General features: G+C 42.3%; 1 protein-coding gene across 3 annotated transcripts in view; it reads left to right on the forward strand.

Annotated features, from left to right (window-relative positions):
• LOC122795841 (spindle assembly abnormal protein 6 homolog) overlaps positions 1-18,530 on the forward strand; it is a 1,219,651-nt gene that overhangs the window by 572,409 nt on the left and 628,712 nt on the right. For all 3 annotated transcript variants that reach the window (XM_044064218.1, XM_044064220.1, XM_044064219.1), the window contains exon 5: positions 12,012-12,183. In XM_044064218.1, coding sequence (XP_043920153.1) covers positions 12,012-12,183 — 172 coding nt within the window. The remainder of the gene's footprint in view (positions 1-12,011; positions 12,184-18,530) is intronic.

The raw sequence follows: 18,530 nt of genomic DNA on the forward strand, positions 1-18,530 counted from the left end.
AGTCCATCAACTTTTACTTCATATAAACCACACAGTGTACCTCCCTGTGTTTCTTCATGACTCCAGTCACTCAACTGTTTTTCCTAAAAGCCGTTTTCTCGATCAAGTTATTTATCTTCGTGCACTTCCATCTTCTCCTTCACATTTGTCAACTATTCATTCAGAGCCTTATTCTCCAGCTGTAAGGCCAGGATAGCACTAAATGATCACTCAATATCTTTTACTTCACTGTCCTGTTTATACACTTTCTGTATAAACTTGTCTCATTTACTGATGATATTTTGATGTTTTCTGCTAGGATTTGCTGTATTTTTATAGTGTCAGTTGGATTCAGTTACTCCCCAACTTTCATCAAGGGCTGTAGCTTCCTTCATGTGCATGACTAAAGCATATGGTATTTCAGCAGCTTTTCGTCTCATTACATGCTTTGTTTTTCAGCTTCTTACTCGTTTTCATCTGCGGTGGTGGTGCTGCGGTAGCATTGTCGCCTCACAGTAAGACGTTGTCTTGTTCGATTCTCAGCTAGAGCGTAGTCTTTGTAGAGACGTGTGTGAATGGGCATACCTTCATTGAAGGTTGTGCGTCAGGGCCAGCAACTCTGCATGTAAAAATCTACTGCCAATTATTAGCAGACCGGAGTTCCGCTGTGGCGAACCCTAACCGGGAAAAGCCGAAAGACACAACAACTCGTGTTCATCATGAGCATCAAATAAGCTGTCAGTTGAGTCCTTTCCTTTGACTTGTAAATGAACACAAGTGTTTAGTTTACACTGATTTGTTTATGAAGTAAACAATGAAGTGAGTTACTCTTCATAGCAGCATTGCAAGGTTTCTATTTGTCATATTTAAAAGATGGAATAGCACTACTTACCTAAAATGCAACAGTACCAAATCACCACATGGAGTTAATGTTTTCATGACTAAAATAAGCCGGCAGGGTTGTACCAGTGGTACCAGTGGTGTATGAAGTTTAAGTGTATTGCTCCATTTTCTTTTTCCACTTATCCTAACCTATTTTGTAGAAATTCTACCACAACAGCGGTATGTAGGGGCTTCCAGATTTGTATATGGGACTTGCAAAAACAGATCTAGAAAACCTCAGAACACCCTTCCCTATCAGCTGCCCATGTGTAATGCTTCATACTTTCCTAAGCAAGTTGACAGTTGAATATGGTAACTGTTTTAAAGTTAGTTGAATTGTATACAAGATTTGGAATTGTGGTGTTATTTCTGTTGTGTTCACTGGTGTACATGAGCTGTTGTGTTTCCCTGTTAAATACTTGACCTGAGCAGTGATTATAAAGCAGTCCTTTTTGCTGCTGTACAGGCCATGGCCCTAAGGTAAACATATTGATAACATCAAAGACCCCCCCCCCCCCCCCGTGGACCCTGGTTGTGATCATCTGCCAAAAGCTTAGAAGTTCCACATTTTTGGATATCTGTGAGCATATACTGACTCATACTGTCAAGTAACCTGTTGATTTCTTGAGAATCCATTTTTCTTGAATGTTCTATTTCTATCATTGTTTTTCCTGCTTATGCAGTTCTGATTATGATTTTAGTTTGATCTTTGAGGCCACCCCCCCCCCCCGATCTCACAGTTGTGCCATTTGTTTCCCCTATGAGGACAAGATCTGCTTCATTTCTAGGTCAGGTGTGAGCCCTACAGCCAGCTGATTTCCAGCATATGATAGTCTCATTGCCCCATTTTTCCCATGATGGTGAGAGTTGAGAGGTAGGGAGAAGTGCAGTATGAGAATAGTCATACACCCTCCTTCCACTGGTTAGAAGTGGCTGTGTATTGCTGCTGCTGAGAGGACTAGAAGCAGCTCAACACATAATTAGCACCTGACATACACACACCATGCAGCCACTACTGCCAAATTTGTCTATGTCCTGCTGCTATAATTCTGCTTAGTGACCAGAGTCAGCAGTAAATGGGATGTAGTCACATCCTTCCCCCCAGAATGTTTGAGTTGCATCAGCTGCTCACTACTGTCCTCTTCATCTGGCCCTTTCAGCACCCGAGTAATTAACTGATGTTATGGCATCGGGGGTGCAGTCCAGGGCTTTATTTCTCTTCAGCACAAAGCATGGTCTGCATTTGCATGCTTATGCATCACCACCCATGGTGTCCATATGGCTGTTAGATTATGAGCCAAGACCTGCACTGACTTGAAAGGACACAATGATGAACACTGCTGGAAATGGAAGAGATTTAGTCCTGCCACTTGAAGGTGCCAAAGGAAGAAGCTATTGATCTACTCCACTGTCAAAAGTTAGTGGTCCTTGACACAGCCTCTGGCATAATTCAAAGCCAGTGTCATGTGGAGAAACCCTCAGAGAGAGAAAGGATAAGCCTGCCTGCCAAAAGATAAATCCACTGTTCAGTCACCTCCCCATAGGTTCCTCCAGGTGCTGAGTTTGCCTATAGATAGTGTGGATTTAAGCCTCCACCCCTGCTCCTTCAGGACAGTCTTGCCTTTTTGTTGTAATGCAGTGCCGTAACCATTATGGGAAACCCACCAGCTGTCACTCACTTCTCTTGTGGTATTTCCAGCAGTGTCTGGCACTGCTCTGACAATTTCTCCCCATCTCACTCTTCTCTTCTTTTTTGATAATTTAATTATTTTCCATTCTAATTTACCAGTTTTCTTCTATATCTGTTTTTTTCACTGGTGCAATTATTTATTGTTTTGCTCAGTTCTTTTTGCTGTTTTAGTCAATATTTCATGAGAATTCACCCATACCTATCTTATTATACTTTGACTTCTTTCCTAATTTCTTCCTGTTAGATTGCATTACATGATTCGACTATTGACAACTACACTGTGAAATGCACATTTGAACTCATCTGTTAATTACTTATTGCAGTGCGTGATTTGCCTGTATGTTCAATTAAAGTACTAGTCCATTTGTAATACCATTTGTAATGTATTTGCAAAGTTTAACTAACTTTTAAGCCTTCTAAGATCCCACATTTGTTTTCTTTCTACAGTGTCCTTTTTATACCATTCAGTAAGTATTGTTTGTTTTTTAAATGTAAGATCTCTCTCTGAGTTGTACAGCTTTCAGTTTTTGTTTTTATAGTTGTCTTGAGTGAATTGTTTATATGTTTGCTGCAGTATGTTATGATGCCTTTGCATATCACTGTTGAGCAGTATTCCTTACTCAAGGGATCCTCTGCCAAGAGTTGCCCAACATCCAGCCAGCGTACCAAAGGCTTTGGATTTTAAGGACGTTTTTCGTCACATGTATGCTCCCCACTCACAGCACAGGGCATAAAGGTGATGTGTAGATGTACCTACCTCAGAACTACTTTGCCATCGGCCCAAATGCCATCTTCAGTCATTGTTCTGGATGTTTCTTTGTCTGCTTGCTACCAAGTCATTTCAGATAAGTGCCTCATTGGGTTTTTTTCTTCTTCTTGATTTCTTTACTTTTGTGTGAGGTTACATGTCATCCAGAAAGGGAAAATGCCAGTGTTGACAGATTCCCCATAAGGACCATTGCAAGCAGTGCTTGTTTTGCTGGGTGCTTCTCATGATCATATGTTGTGTGAGATTTGTCAAACATTTATCCGTAAGACAGTTCGTAGTCATCTGTCCTCCTTGTCTGTTTACATTGAGAACCAAAGTCTTAAGTTGTTGGCGCACTGTGCAATGGCAGAATCATCCCGGCTCAAGGGTCAGCTGTCTGCCAAGAAGACCAGAAAAGCTAGGTCAGATTCGGCTGCTGTACCATCTCCACCGGATGTCTCTGAGACTAGTGAAAGCCTGAAAGATCATCTGGTTATTCCATTGAATTCCTCTGCCACAACCTTTTCAGAGGCCGACATGGGTCCGGCTTCTCACATGTCCTCAGAGGCTGTGCAGATGTTAGTTACAGATATTGAGGGGAACTACGGCTGATCATATCCAAGGGACAGAGGGGTGTTCCACAGATTCTTGTTAGGGAGGAAATTCCCACTATGTTGATTGAGTGTCAGCAAGGGTCAGAACCTCCTAAGATCTTCAGGGCTGACGTCTCTTTGAAAAAGAAGTAGAAAACTAAACCTATTTCCTCTGCTCCTAAAGATACTTAATGTGAATGGCAAGATTTTGCACAGGGTTGTTTAATGCTTGGCCTCGCCTCCAAGTGTTGCCTGATGTTAAGGCTAAGTTGTTGAATGCTCCACTTGACAATAAAAAAAAATCTGTTTGGTTCTGTATCTGCAGAGCTTTTTAAATCTCTGCAGGAGAAAGGTAAGGCCTTGCAGGAATTGAAACTTATTTTTGTTTCCCCTCTTTCAAAATTTCAGAGGAATTATCCTTTCAAGCCTGCCTTTGTACATAGACAGTTTTGTGCTCATCCCAAAGGTAAAAAGGGTTCTAGAAGGACTCTTCCTTCTAAGTCTACTTAGACTCCTACCACTCAGAAGCCTCCTTCTCCAGATAGGCCAGGTTCTGTCTGACTATCTTCTTCCCTTCCTCCTAAAGCAGGTTCCTTTACCTCTTTGTCTTTCCCTCTCTCTTCACAATTTAAGAATCTCTCAGGATTCTTGGGTTATGTTCATCATTTGTCAGGGTTATTTGATGTTCTGCATGCTTCACTGTTGCAGTCTTGACTTATGGGATTTCCTGCTTTAGAATCTCTTGGTCAGCCCGACTACCAGAGTAAAAATCTCCCTCCTTCCTGAGCTGGCAGATGCTCTACCCTGACATCAGGATGGTTGGGTATAAAGGGAGCTAGCCGATGCCATGACATAAGTCTTTCTTGACATCTGAGCCTGAAGCAGTTGAGTGCATTGGTCGCCCCACACCGGAGTAACAAATTCTTTTAAAGCTAAGTACCCCATTGGAGAACTCTCTCTCTTACTTGAGACTCATGTCAGATAGTAAACAACTGTCTCCGTTGTGGTAAACAAATCCCACACAGAGACTTTCATACCTTATGTGTCACTTGTTTAGGCCCAAACCATGAAGTCTCAAATTGCTGTCTTTGTGCCCTTTTCAATACTAGGACTATAAGGAGTAGAGACAAAATCTTGTCCAAGCACCTTATTCAGCATTCTGCTTCCCATCACACGATGGTGTCTTGTCAGTTGTTCCAAGGTTGAGCTCTCTTAAGTAAAAAAAAAAAAAAAAAAAGGGGGGGGGGGGGGGGCATTTGGCCTCGGACACCAACCTTTCCCTGTCTGCAAGTCCCCAAGGCTCATTATTGCAGAGGAAGGAGAGGAACCTTCGCAGCCCCCTTCCGAGAACGAGGTGGTGGCACAGGCCTCTGTTGAGACCCTTTCAGAGTCTGACATGCTTCTGGCAAACTGTCCTCAACTGATGACATCCCTTTGGGGTGTCTGCCAACATTGGGTATTTCTGTCAAGGAGACTGGCATCAGAGTAGCGGATGTGCACAGGCCCAAGGCTAAAGAGAGCTTGACCTCCGGTACTGTGCCTAGGCCTACCACCTCCCTCCCCACAGGTCTATCAGCAGGATTTGGTCAGGTTGGCAGAGGACCTCATTTCTTTGGTCAGAGGCAGGCAACCCCCCCAGAGTCCTCACCAGGAAAAAGGAAGAGGGACCCTATACCTGAGACCTTTTCAGAACCCCACTGATTCAGATAGACTCTGATCAGGAGGACTGTATCCTGGAAGATGAACCCTTCCTAGCCTCCTTTGAGGATTCTGATTCAGAAGAGGTGGTACCTTTTTATTCACCACCTGAGAACCTTTGGGGGAGACGCTGCATGCCATGAGAGTTTATTTTCAGTGGCAAGCACAGGAATACCCCCAAGCAAAAAAAGAGGGTCAGGGAGTTCCTTGATCTCTCTCAATACAAACCCTTGGCTATCCTTCCAGTTTTAGAGATGGTAGAAGATGTCTTCATGGATTACTTCAGACTCTTCCCCCAGCCCCTTGTAAACCAGTCAGGTTTTACAGGGCACTGGACTCGCATAAATTTCTTTTGAAGAACCTCATTACTGACCCAGAGGTTGTCACCCCAGGCCCAGAGGAATTAGGGCTAGTATTTCTAAAAAAAAAATATCTATGGACAAAGAAAGCAGGGCACTTGACAGATTTGGAAGAAGGTTTATACTTCATCATCCCTGTTCATAAGAGCCCTCTGTTGCCAATTCTGTATGATAAAATACTACCAGAGTATTTTGGAAAAAATGAAGGAAAAGTTTTCCTCTCTGGATGATAAGAACACCTCTAAGGACTTGCTGGATCTCTGCCATTCCAGTTCCCAGGTAGCTAGGCACTCCTTGCACTACGGTTATGATGTCCTAGAGGCATCTTCCCAAGCTGCTGTCTCTGGCTGCGTCATCAGAAGGCATGCTTGGCTTAGGGAACAGTCATTACCAGAGCATGTCAAATGTAAACTACTAGATGCACCCCTGGATAAAGACTCCCTTTTTGGACCCAAGACTGAGGCTATGTTAAAAAAAAGATTGTGGATAAAGGAAAATCCAAGCAAATGGTCAAAAACTTCCTCAAAGTCTAGCCAACTAGGTTCAATAGGAATTTTCCCACTAAGCATTGGTCCTTTCCCTCCCAATCAAAACCCAGTCAGGGGAAATTCCAAAGGGGAAAGGCCTTACAGGTAGCAGCAGCAATCGCAGAGGACAAGGCTTGGTCCTCAGGAACACCCAGGCCAGGGAGTTCTAGGTCACAGTGCCCTAGCAGAAGATCAGCAATGACATATCCTCCAGCACACCCCACTCCGAACAAGATAGGAGGAAGACTTGCCCTGTTCAAGGAAAACTTGGCCCTCATTACCTCTGACAAGTGGGTTCTGGAAGTAATCTCAAAGGGCTACAAGCTCACTTTCAAAGAACCATTAAGATTATCAGGCTACCCCGATGTGCCCCAAAACCGAAGGGCAGATGCCATTTCTCAGATTCATAATCTGTGCTCACAGGGCTCTGTGGAACCAGTATCAGATCACCAGATAGGAAAAGGGTTATTCCTGATCCCCAGGGAAAAAGAGCTCTTGGCGTCGTATCCTGGATCTGTCCATTCTCAATCAGTCCCTCCTAGTTCCAAAATTCAAAATGCTTACTCTTCAAAAGCTTCTTCCCATGATTATACTTCAGGATCTTATGGTCATCTTGGACCTGGAAGGTGCCTACTTACACATAACTACAGAAGAATCCTGCAGACGTTTTCTTCCCTTCAGAGCAGATACTAGTCACTTTCAGTTCTCTGCACCCCCCTTTGGCTTGTCTACTGCTCTTAAGGTATTCACAAAATGTTTGGCCTCGGCGATCACCTTCTGCAATACAAAAGGCATCCAGATTTACCCTTATGTGGACCACTGCTTCATTCAGGCCATGCTCCTCAAGGACCTGGCCTTCAGCCACACCCTACTATCTTCCTTAGGGTCATCATAAACCTCAGCCAGTCCAACACAAACCCTTTCACTAGGTTAGTTTCCTGGGGGCTCTGCTGGGTTCCTTCCCCCAGACAAGGATTCCTTCTTAACCTAATACTTCCAGTACATTATGCTTAGGCAATGCCTCTCAGCCAGGGAATTCCTCAGAGCACTGGGTTACATGGGTTCCTGTACACTAATGACCCCTCTGGCCAGGCTACACACAAGAAAGCTTCAGTGGTATCTCAGGAATCTGTGATGCCAGCACTCTCAGCCCCTCGACACAGAAATCCACCCAATTCACTGCCTCAGGGAGAAGTTGGCATGAGTATGTGCACAGAAACAGGGTCTCCACTTCAAGTTCATTCCTCAGGACCAAATCTTAACCATGAGTGCGTCAGACACAGCTTCAAGAGCTCATTTCCAGCGCATCCTATCCCAGGGCAAATGGGAAGAGCAGTTCAAACACAAGCACATAAATTGGAAGGAATTGATGTCAGTACAGAAGGGTATGGTGGCATTCAAAGATCACTGGAAACCAGGGGTTGTACTTATCAAAACAGACAATACAACAGTCATGAGGTACATAAACAAACAAGGGGGCAGCCACTCCTACCCTCTTTGCCAGCTGGCAAAGCAGTTGTGGGAGACGGCCAATGTTATGGGTTGCACCTGATGGCTCAGTACCTTCCTGGGGCTCAGAACACTCTAGAAGACCACCTCAGCAGACACTTAATGGATCCCCATGAGTGGTAGCTGCATCGGGGAAACATTTCTCAGCGTATTCCAGAAATTGGGATCCCCTCAAGTAGACCTCTTTGTCACAGACAAAAACGCTCTGTTAAAATGATTTTGTTCCAGGAGCAAACTTCACACAGCCTGGAGAACAGATGCCTTATCTTTCCTCTAGAGCCACCTATTTCTTTGTGCATTTCCTCCTGTGCTTCTCCCTCCAAGGATCCTCCTAAAAATCAGGGAAGAAGGAATGAGATTCATGCTGATAGCTCCAGACTGGCCCAGGCAGCACTGGTGTACCCCATGCTACTGAGTTTAACCAAAGAAAAGCCTTGATAGTTACCTCTCTGCTGACTCAGGCAAAGGGAAAGTTCATGCTCCCCAACCTACATCTCAAACTGTCAGCCTGGAAAATTCATCAAAATTCTACCCTGAGCAATCTCTGAGTAGTCAGGTGCTTGATATCCTCAGAGTCTAGAAGACCCAGCACTAGGAAAACCTATTCCATCAAGTGGAAACGATTCTCTGTTAGGCGTCCGCAACAGGGCCTCAACCCTGTCTTAACCAACATTTCAGCAGTTTTGGAGAACAAAGGCCTGTCCTCCTCATCCATTAAGATACACGCTTCTGTTATTTCAGCCCACATCTCTACTCTTCCTTCTATCTTTTCCTACATGCTAATGAAACCGTTCCTTGGGGGGGGGGGGTGCTGCACGTCAGACTTTTCAGGAGGCATCCCACCCTCCCCCTCCTTGGGACCTCAACTTTGTTCTAGAAACATTGACCTTACCCCCTTTGAACAAGGTGCTTCAACTGATTTAAAATGCTTGACCTGGAAGACTGCCCTTTTACTGGCTATCACCTCAGCAAGGAGGATCTCTGAGTTGCAAGACCTCATGGCAGTGGAACTCTTTCTTATCTTTCTCTCTGTTTTACTCAGAACTAATCCTTCCTTTATGCTCAAGGTGGTCACACACACTTCCCTGAACCAAGCTATACACTTACCTACCTTCTTCTCTAAGCCACAGAACCAAGGGGAAATCATCTTTCACTCTTTGGATGTACACAGGCAACTTCTGTACTGCCTTGACAGGACTAAAACGTTCAGAAAATCAGCAACTGTTTGGTTTTCCTTCACAGTCCAAGGCAAAGGAAATAGTCTCCAAACAAGATTCTCAGAGCGTCTTCTGTGTGTCGACATGTGTGAATGGGCATTCCTTCGTTGAAGGTTGTGCGTTAGGCCTGGCTAGCCAGCACGTAAAAATCGACTGCCAATCATTAGCGGACCGGAGTTCCGCTGTGGCGACCCCTAACCGGGAAAAGCCGAAATACACAAACACATACCATGGCAAAAAGCCCCCTGAATATGTTAGGACCCACTCATCTAGGGCCACTTCTACCTTCACTGCTTTTTTGAGGAGAGTACCTACCAAAGACATTTTGGAGGCAGCTTACCTGGTCATAGGTGCATATCTTTACCAGGCTCTACCACATGTCAGCCTTCTTCAAGTCCAGAGCGGGATTTGGCACCATCATCTTGCAGGACATCCTGTCTTCCCATTAAGATACTTTTCACCCTCAGCTTTGGGAATCATCCCACTAGTCATGGGATGATTTGCAGATGAGACATGCAGCAGTGAAGAACAAAGAACTTAGTGCAGTTGTGTACACTTACTGTAAATATAGATGTTCGAGTGTATTCACTGTTAGTCTTCTTTCCCTCCCTCCATCCCCCTTATCCTACTTACAGTAACAGCTTTTCCCTCTGTCCTCTTCAGAGAACCCTCTGCAGGGATACCCTACAAGGCCCCCTTTCCACTAACCTGGTCCTTTGCTTAAGGTTCGTCTATGGGGCTCCTACCTTCTAGGACCAAGAAAAGAACTGATGTTGTGGCATCGGCTGGCTCCCTTTATACCAAGCCATCCTGATGTCAGGGTAAGGCATCCACTGGCTCAGGGAGAGGGGAGTTTTTACTCTGGTAGTTGGGCTGACCAAGGGATTCCAAAGCAGGAAATCCCATAAGTCAGTACTGCGACAGTGAATACACTTGAATGTAAGTGTACACAACTTTAGTATGTGGAAATCCCATCCTCCTTTTTGGACATTCGTCAAGCTCCTCAGAAACAGCTGCCTTTTTTTTCCGGATGTACTTCAGAGTCTTTTTCTCAGGGAGGTATCCAAGTAGTTTCTGCTCCTCAAAGGGCGAAGGAGTTTTATTCCAGAATGTTTTGGTTCTCAGGAAAGAAGGCACCTGAGGCCCATTCTGGATCCTTCTTCACTACTGCCTCAAGAGTCTTCACCAGATGCCTCGCTTCTGTGATTCCTTTTTGCGGGATAAGGGAAATACAAATTTTTCCTTACATGGGCGACCTGTTCATTCAGACTTCTTCTCCAGATACCCTACTTCAGCACCTTCACTAGGCTATTAGCCTCTTGCAAAGCTCAGGGTTTACAGTGAATTTCCAGAAATCCTTCCTGACTCCTTCTCATGGTCATATTTTTCTTGGGTGCAGGCTCCAGACCATTCCTATGCTGGCATCCCTGCTGACTCCCAAGGCTTTGACTCCTATTGCCTTTTTTCAGTACCTTCTTTCTCAGGTCTTGGTTATGGCCATGGAGTTTCTAAGGGCTCTGGGGTACATGGCTTCAACCATTCCTTATGCTTCTTCTAGCCAGGCTTCATATGAGAAAGATGCAGTGGTTCCTAAAGTCAGTATGGCTTCGATATTCTCATTCTTTGGACTTTCAAGTTCCTCTTCTTCCATGCTTCAAGCTGGAGCTTCAGTGGTGGATTCATCAATTGTCTCTCAACCCAAGGCTTCCTCTTCAGCCCCAATCCCTGCTCAAAAACTTGTTCAGATGCGTCAGACATGGGGTGGAGGGCTTATTTTGACAATCTAAAGTTCAGGGCCTTTGGTCCCTTCATTAGAAGGCAGTCCATGTCGACATCAAGGAGATGAGAACTCTGCTTGCTCTTCAGACCTTCCATACTCTGTTCCTTCCAGGGCCTCCTAAAATCTTTAAAGACAATACCTTGGTGATGTGGTGCATCAGCAAGCAAGAGAGGACAGACTAGCTCTTCAGGTTTGGGATCTGGCTGTCCAGTATCAGGTGGCTCTTCAGGCTGTTTATATTCTTTCAGAACAGAACCTTGTGGCAGAATCTCTGAGCACGTCCATAACACAGACCTAGAAGTGGATGCTTCACAGAGATGTGTTTCTAGACATTATCCAACAGTGGGGTACTCCGCAGATGGATCTCATTGCCTCCACTCTGAACAGACAACTTCTTCTGGCTTGGAAGATGGATGTCCTCTCTCTTTCTTGGAAGGGGATGTTTCTTTATGCCTTCCCTCCCCTTCCTCTCATACAGAGGGTCCTGTTCTCTTGAACAGGTCTTTCCCAAAACCTTGTTAGTAACCCTCTATGTTGGCATAGAGAGCTTTGCTTCCCTCTTCTGCATGTAATCAAGGGCAATCACTAGAAGTTATCTCACAGGATGGACCTACTCGCACAAGACAAGGGGTCTCTCATCCATCCTTACTTGTCCACTCTTCACTTGGGTGATGGTATTTTGATCCCTTTTAGGCACCTTTTTTTGAAGACGTGCTTCGGGCTCAGCAGGAGGCCAGGAAGCGCACTACCAGGAAATCTTATTTATGTCCAGAGTGACTTTCCTGTTAACTAAACAAGTGGCTTTCTTATGGAAATGAAAATATTTTATGAATAGCTTATTTTTTAATTTTTCAAAAGAACTATGATTTTTGATATAAACTGTACTGTTCTTTATGCATCCAAATTGTGCAAGCACAGAAACAAGCTAGTTATCAGATAATAAGCTGGCTTCTTTTTTAAGTTGTCATATTTAGTAGATGTTAATTCAGATCATGTGTCTGAGCAAATCTTTTTATTCCTCTTAAACAGGTTTTTGCTTCAGCTAGTAACAGCATCACCAGCTTTGGACCACATGCCGGCGAGTCTAGATGTAGTAGAAACAAACCCTTTCAAACATCTCACCCATCTTTCTCTCAGGCTTCTGCCAGGAAATGACAATGACATAAAGAAGTATCTTGCAGGCTGCTTAAGAAATCTCAAGGTTGGTTTTCAGTTTGTGTCCTTTGTATATTAACTTCATAAAATTAATATTGACAATAATTTTTGCAAGTTGCTAAGATTTCAACAGATGCTTAAACTAGATGTAATCTTGTTTAATAATCAGCTTTATCACATTCTGTTTTAAGTATGGAGAAGTCATGGCTATACTGGACAATCTGTGATTTTGCCATCTGAGATGCATGTACATAAGTGTACGCCAAAGACAGCAGTCATGACCAGTACTTTTAATTACATTTTTTTACAGCTGTGAAGGAGCAAATGCAAAATCTTAGTCTTTCTGTTGCTTATAATTGCTATCTTCATATGTTCTTCCAGGAGGAGCAAAAACCCAGCATACTTTATTTTCTGATAACAGATGCTACACAGGATGGGTATGGATCAGGGCACATTTCTTTATTCCAGGTCAGTAATGACACCATTTGTAACTAGAAAGATACTTTGGGATGACACTAGCATTTCATTATATAATGACATACAAGTGAATAACCGTCCCAACACTATTTATAAGCAGATACGCTTCATCTGAAAAGATTGAGGAAGGCCATACGGTTATTGTTGCACCAAAAGTTTACCCTGTTTATTGCTTGACAGTGGCCAGTTTAGTTAACAGAATGCTAAATTGTACTGGTAGTGACATCACCTCAAAATAAATGTACTGTTAAATCTTCTGCTCTCTGTCTTGGCATCATGCAGGGTATTGAATTTTTAAAAAGAGTCCAGTGAAGCACAGTAGGCCAACGAGAATCATGCAGCCTGACCTTTAGGCAAGCTTGTTTAATCTATGGTTATTATTTGACAGTGCAAGTACTGAAGCACAGAAGTATTGTGATGTAACCTTGCTGATATTCTGCAAAATGGCAAGATAAATCCCTGTAGCATTTCCATGTCATGAAAACATGCTAAAAGAAGTACTGGACTTACTGCTAGAGCTTCATGCAGTTTTTTTTTAAACAAACCTTTGAGAAACCTCTGATCTTTCGTTTTTAAAGGATGATAAACCTTGGGATGTGATTCCTATTCTGCTTAAGGTTGAATAAGTTAAACATGTCAAGCCGTGGTTGAATAGGACTGCAGATAACCCTAGAAGTTTTGCAGCATCATCACCAGTGAAGACCTCAAAAGTTATCACTGATTTCTGCAGAACATGCTGTTTTCCAAGCGCAGATGCAGGCTCACTGCTTATATAGAAGTCTGAGGGAGGAAGAGAACATGATTTTCAAGAGTGGATTTGCTTGGTTATACCTTTATTGAGTTGTGGTGGAATTGAAATATTTAATATTATTATTGTATGTTTTTTGAAGAGGTATTCAGAATTGTTTGCCATGTAAACTTTCTTCTGGAGGTTTGGATGTCTCACTTTGTCTGAGATTTATGAAGGTACCATGACATGTACATGTTGTGGCTGCTTTTTGTGATTCAGCAACTGCCCTAATACAGTGCTGCATTGTACTCTATTATGACGATGTGCAGCACCACGTAGGTCTGGCCCCCCAGCCATGCTTGATGCTAATGAGACAGTCCTGTGGAGATCCAAATGCTAATTAGCCATGTGCTGTCTCCCAGGAACTGCCCACAAGAAAGCATCTATACACTGAGCAATTCAAGAAATCACTCAGGTGTGTAGATCAACATGGCCATCCCCACCGTTTAGTGGTATTGAACGTGCTCAAAAGGCCTTGCTTAATGACCTACAGCTGTAGCATGGGGAATGGGGGGCACTAGACACCAGGGGTACAATTAAAACTTCATTGTCTTAACAGCACTGACATCAATATAGGAATTGGGCAGAGTGGGAGGAACACTAGACAGTAGGGTTACCTTTAAACCTTCATTGATGTAACTACGTGGATATTACTATGGATTGGGAGGGTGAAAACACTAGACACCAGGTATACATTTGAAACTTCATTGTCTCAATGGCACAACATCATTATGGGGATGAGGGGTGTAGGGAAATAGTAGTTACCAGGGATACAACACAATTTTGTTAACTGCATGGACATCAGTTATCATGGGGATCAGGGAGTGGGGGGAATCCATGGGTGGGCAGATAGGTTAGGGTACGGGAACAGGGACTGTGGTGTGTTATGCCTGTGTTTGTATTTTGTGTTTATGCGCGTGTGTGTGTGTGTGTGTGTGTGTGCGTGATTGACTGTGTGGGAGGCTGTAACTGCCTATATGAACAGCTTTTTACTACTGCAATGTGCAGATCAAAAATCGTCAGCATGTAACAGTAGTAAATGCGATTCAGAGACATGCATATTAGCTGATAGTCTTACCTCATTACAGCTGACATGTATCTGACTCACAAATTAGCATGTTGTGTGAGCTGGGCCATTTTATCATGCATCATACAGCTTGTATCAGGCCCTTTAATGAATCCAGAGGTATATTTTCTCTGACTAAAGCCAAATTGCTTATAATTATTAAATACCACATCATCTCATTGTAAAGGGACTTGTACAGCCCATAAAAATGTACTTAAGACCAAATCAAAATATTTGTGTCTTGTGGACTGACACACACTATGCAATATCCTATTCATCAGCCTTTATAATTTCATAAGTTACTGTTCTAGCCAAATGGCCATCTAGGAACACAGGTTTTCCATTGTCAGGATTAAACACCTTTGTTGCTCATCCACATATGAAATTTTTTATACTTTGACATTTGCTGATCCTTGAACCCCTTAGAGGTAGCTTATTCCATATCATGGCCATTTTTTGATTAATGCAGTTGTAAATTTAATTTTTTTAAATACCTCTGTGTGGAGATGAATATTGTTATGCTTATGAGTAGCATTACTATACACTGGCATGTTTAATCGAATCTGCAATACTGGATCCTTAAATACTCTGTAAGCTGTAATTACTTTCCTCCTTATGTACCTATTATTTATTGTATAAAACGTGTGTTTACATCTATCTATATAACTTAAATATTTAATTGATGTTATTTTTGTAAATGTTTTTTGGACCTTTTCAAGACACTTTAATTGTCCAATTGCTATTTACAAAATATATTGTTATGTTGTTTTTTTCTTATGTTTTGCATAGAGAGGTCAAACATTGGTCCTATCTAGTAGAAAGATTCCTTAACGTAAATCTTATTTATTTCATTCTTTATTATTAACCGTGTTAGCATGTGTACTAAAAGATAATTTGGAAAACATCATAATTCCTAAATCTTTATATTCTGAATTATCTTGTAATAGATGTGATAATAAATGCACATTTTCTTTATAATATGATTTTGAAACTACATGATGTTACATTTTTCCAAACTAAAGCTTATTCCAGTGTTTAAAATCTATGCCTCAATCTGTTTCATAAAATTATTCAAGTTTTCAAAGTCTATCTGCTTCTATATCTCAAATCCAATTTTTCACTGCAGCTGCATATTTTGAAATCCAGAAGTTATTTTTCTTGGGTGTAGTTGCAAATACTGTGTTAAAGTGTAGGTCCCAGTATATTGCTTTGCAGCACTCCCTGTTTGAATGACATGTAGTTGGACTGAGTTTCTGAGTTTTTTTTCATTTAAGCAGTACATGGTTCGATTCTCGGCTGGAGTGCCTTCTGTGCGGAGCCTGCATGTCCTCCCTGCATTCATGTGGGTTTCCTCTGGGTACTCTGGTTACCTAACATGTTTCAAAGACATGTCTGGAGTGTTTCTCCTTGGGCCTCCACTGAAAATTGGCTTCATTCTAAGTCGGACTTTCCCGGTAAACACACATTAAGTAAATAAATGATCAACCTTATTAAAAAGGGGTTAACCTTAAACTTAATCAGACATCTGGAAAACTTGGCAAAAAACAAAACCCCCACCAATCTCATGAAATGTAAACAACTTCGGAATCAGGCTAAAACATTATTTGTTAAAAACAAAAAAGAATACATACAAACCTTCCAAGGCCAGCATAAACAAAATCCACAAAAATTCTGGGGAGCAATTAACACTCTCCTCCACCCAGGAACAAATAGTACCCCATGCCCAAACCCAGAAAAAACTTCCTCTGAACTAGCCCCACTCTTCAACACATACTTTATAGATACCGTCACCAAACTTACAGCCACCTTCCCTCTAACCAATACAAACCCATTAGGAACCACCAACAAATCTTACTTCAAATCCCCTAACAACATTCTCACTATCACCCATTCCCACAGCCACCATTCAGAAGCTTCTTTATAAACTAAAACCCTACACAAATGCCCCTGACAACTTACCTGCAGAATATTTAAAAATGGCAGCCCCCTCCATCGCTTATCCAGTCAGCATTCTCCTAAACAGGTCCATTAAAGAATCATGTGTACTAGATATCTGGAAGAAAGCTTTTGTCATGCCTCTTCACAAAGGAGGCAATAACCCTGACATCTCTAATTTCTGCCCCATTGCCATTCTTTCCCCCATCTCCATAATATTAGAGAAATGCAGCCACTCCCAACTCTCAAGGCATCTAGTAAAACACCAGTTGCTTTCCCCCACTCAACACGGATTCAGACCTGACACAGCACAAACACAGCCCTCATATCCTTCTTAGACAAAGTAAACAGAGCTTGCGATGCTGGCTCCTTAGTCTCTGCTCTCTTTCTGGATTTATCTAAGGCATTTGACACCATCTCCCTCTCTCTACTAATTACTAAACTCTCCAGCCTTAACCAATCTCCCTCCACCGTACAGTGGTTTACCAACTATCTCAGCAACAGGCAGCAGTCCACTAGGTGGCAGCAGTCCTCCTCCCCATTTATTAATACTAAAACAGGAGTTCCTCAAGGCTCAATTCTGGGTCCCCTCCTTTTCAGTATATTTATGAATAACTTTCATAATACTCTTACACACAGTACAGTCATCCAATATGCTGATGACTCGATCATCATCTGCTCCTCAAAATCTGTCACAGAACTACAACTTACCCAAGAAGCATTTACCGCCACAGAGCACTGGATGTCCCAGAATCACCTAGCCCTTAACCCCAATAAAACAAAACTATTACTATTTACCCCTACAAAATCTAGCCTTAACAAAACTCAATTCACCGTAAGTGCCCAAAATAACACTGTCATTGAAGTTGTCCCTAGCTCCAAACTGCTAGGGGTCATCATTGATGACAAGTTAACTTTTGACCTTCACCTCCACAATAACATCAAAAAAACACATAAAAGACTGGGTGTCTTATATAGGCACAGCTATTTCCTCAGTCTCACTGCAAAAAAAAAACCTTGGCCTCATACTTCCTACCCTTCTATATGGAGCCCCTATCCTCACCAACCTCCAATCCTCCTTAAAAAAGAAGTTGGACATTTGTTACAACAAAGTGGCTAAATTTGCTACCAGCGCAAAATATTCCAACCACCACTGCTTATCTCTCCATAAACTAAACTGGCTTGAATCCTCTCACCACCTTAGTTACATACAACTTAACTGCAGCCCATAAGATAATCTTTCAACCTGAAACCTGCCCTTCCATCGCATCCATACTGACCACTTACCACCCAAATCGCCATCTCAGGTCTGAAAACAAAATGTTATTATCCATTCAGAAATCTAAACTCTCAGCTGGCCAAATGTTGTATGCTCTCATTCTGTCTCCAAGTTATGGAATAATCTCCCTCCCCCACTCAGATCAATCAATAATCCTGCTTCCTTCAAAAAAATCCTTCAAACTACATTGTTCCTTTTACTGGCTATGCCCCTGTACCCCACCTAACAAGCCCAACACCTGAATTCCTTCTCTTACTATATTCACAGTTTAACCGTTGCGATTCACTAAGGATTTTTCTGTGTGTACTCCACCATAATTTCCCAGCACATAACTTACTTCCCAAACTTTACACAGTTTAACTATCACAAATAAAAGGAATCTTTTGTATGTAATTAATGCAATTACTATGTCCTTTCGTACTTAAATTCTTTGTATGATAATGTAATTATAGCAAAAACAATGTCCTATTTTTTTCTTTTCAAATTATCTTCTACTCATTCTATGTATCAAGATTTTCTTTTACTTACGTATGTGTTACTATTGAATTGTAATTATATAATTCTGTGGAGCTTTTCTCCCCGGACCTCCACTGAAAATGGGCTCTTCTTGGCCCAGTGGACTTTCCTGGTCAACAAATGCAATAAATAAATAAATATATAAAAATCTATGTATTAGAACAACAAACAAACAGCCCTGGATAAGGAGCCTCTTCAGAACAAAGTCAAATATACCAAAAAACAGACGAGGCTCGCCACAGCAGAAATGTAAAAAAACACCTTTAATGACTGCAATATAGAGTAAGCGCTTTCATGTCCATATAACGCTTCTTCAGACTTTAACAACTG

This window comes from Protopterus annectens, chromosome 2.part2 (genome assembly GCF_019279795.1).
Source record: "Protopterus annectens isolate FY-2018-M chromosome 2.part2, PAN1.0, whole genome shotgun sequence".
Lineage (NCBI taxonomy): Eukaryota > Metazoa > Chordata > Ceratodontiformes > Protopteridae > Protopterus > Protopterus annectens.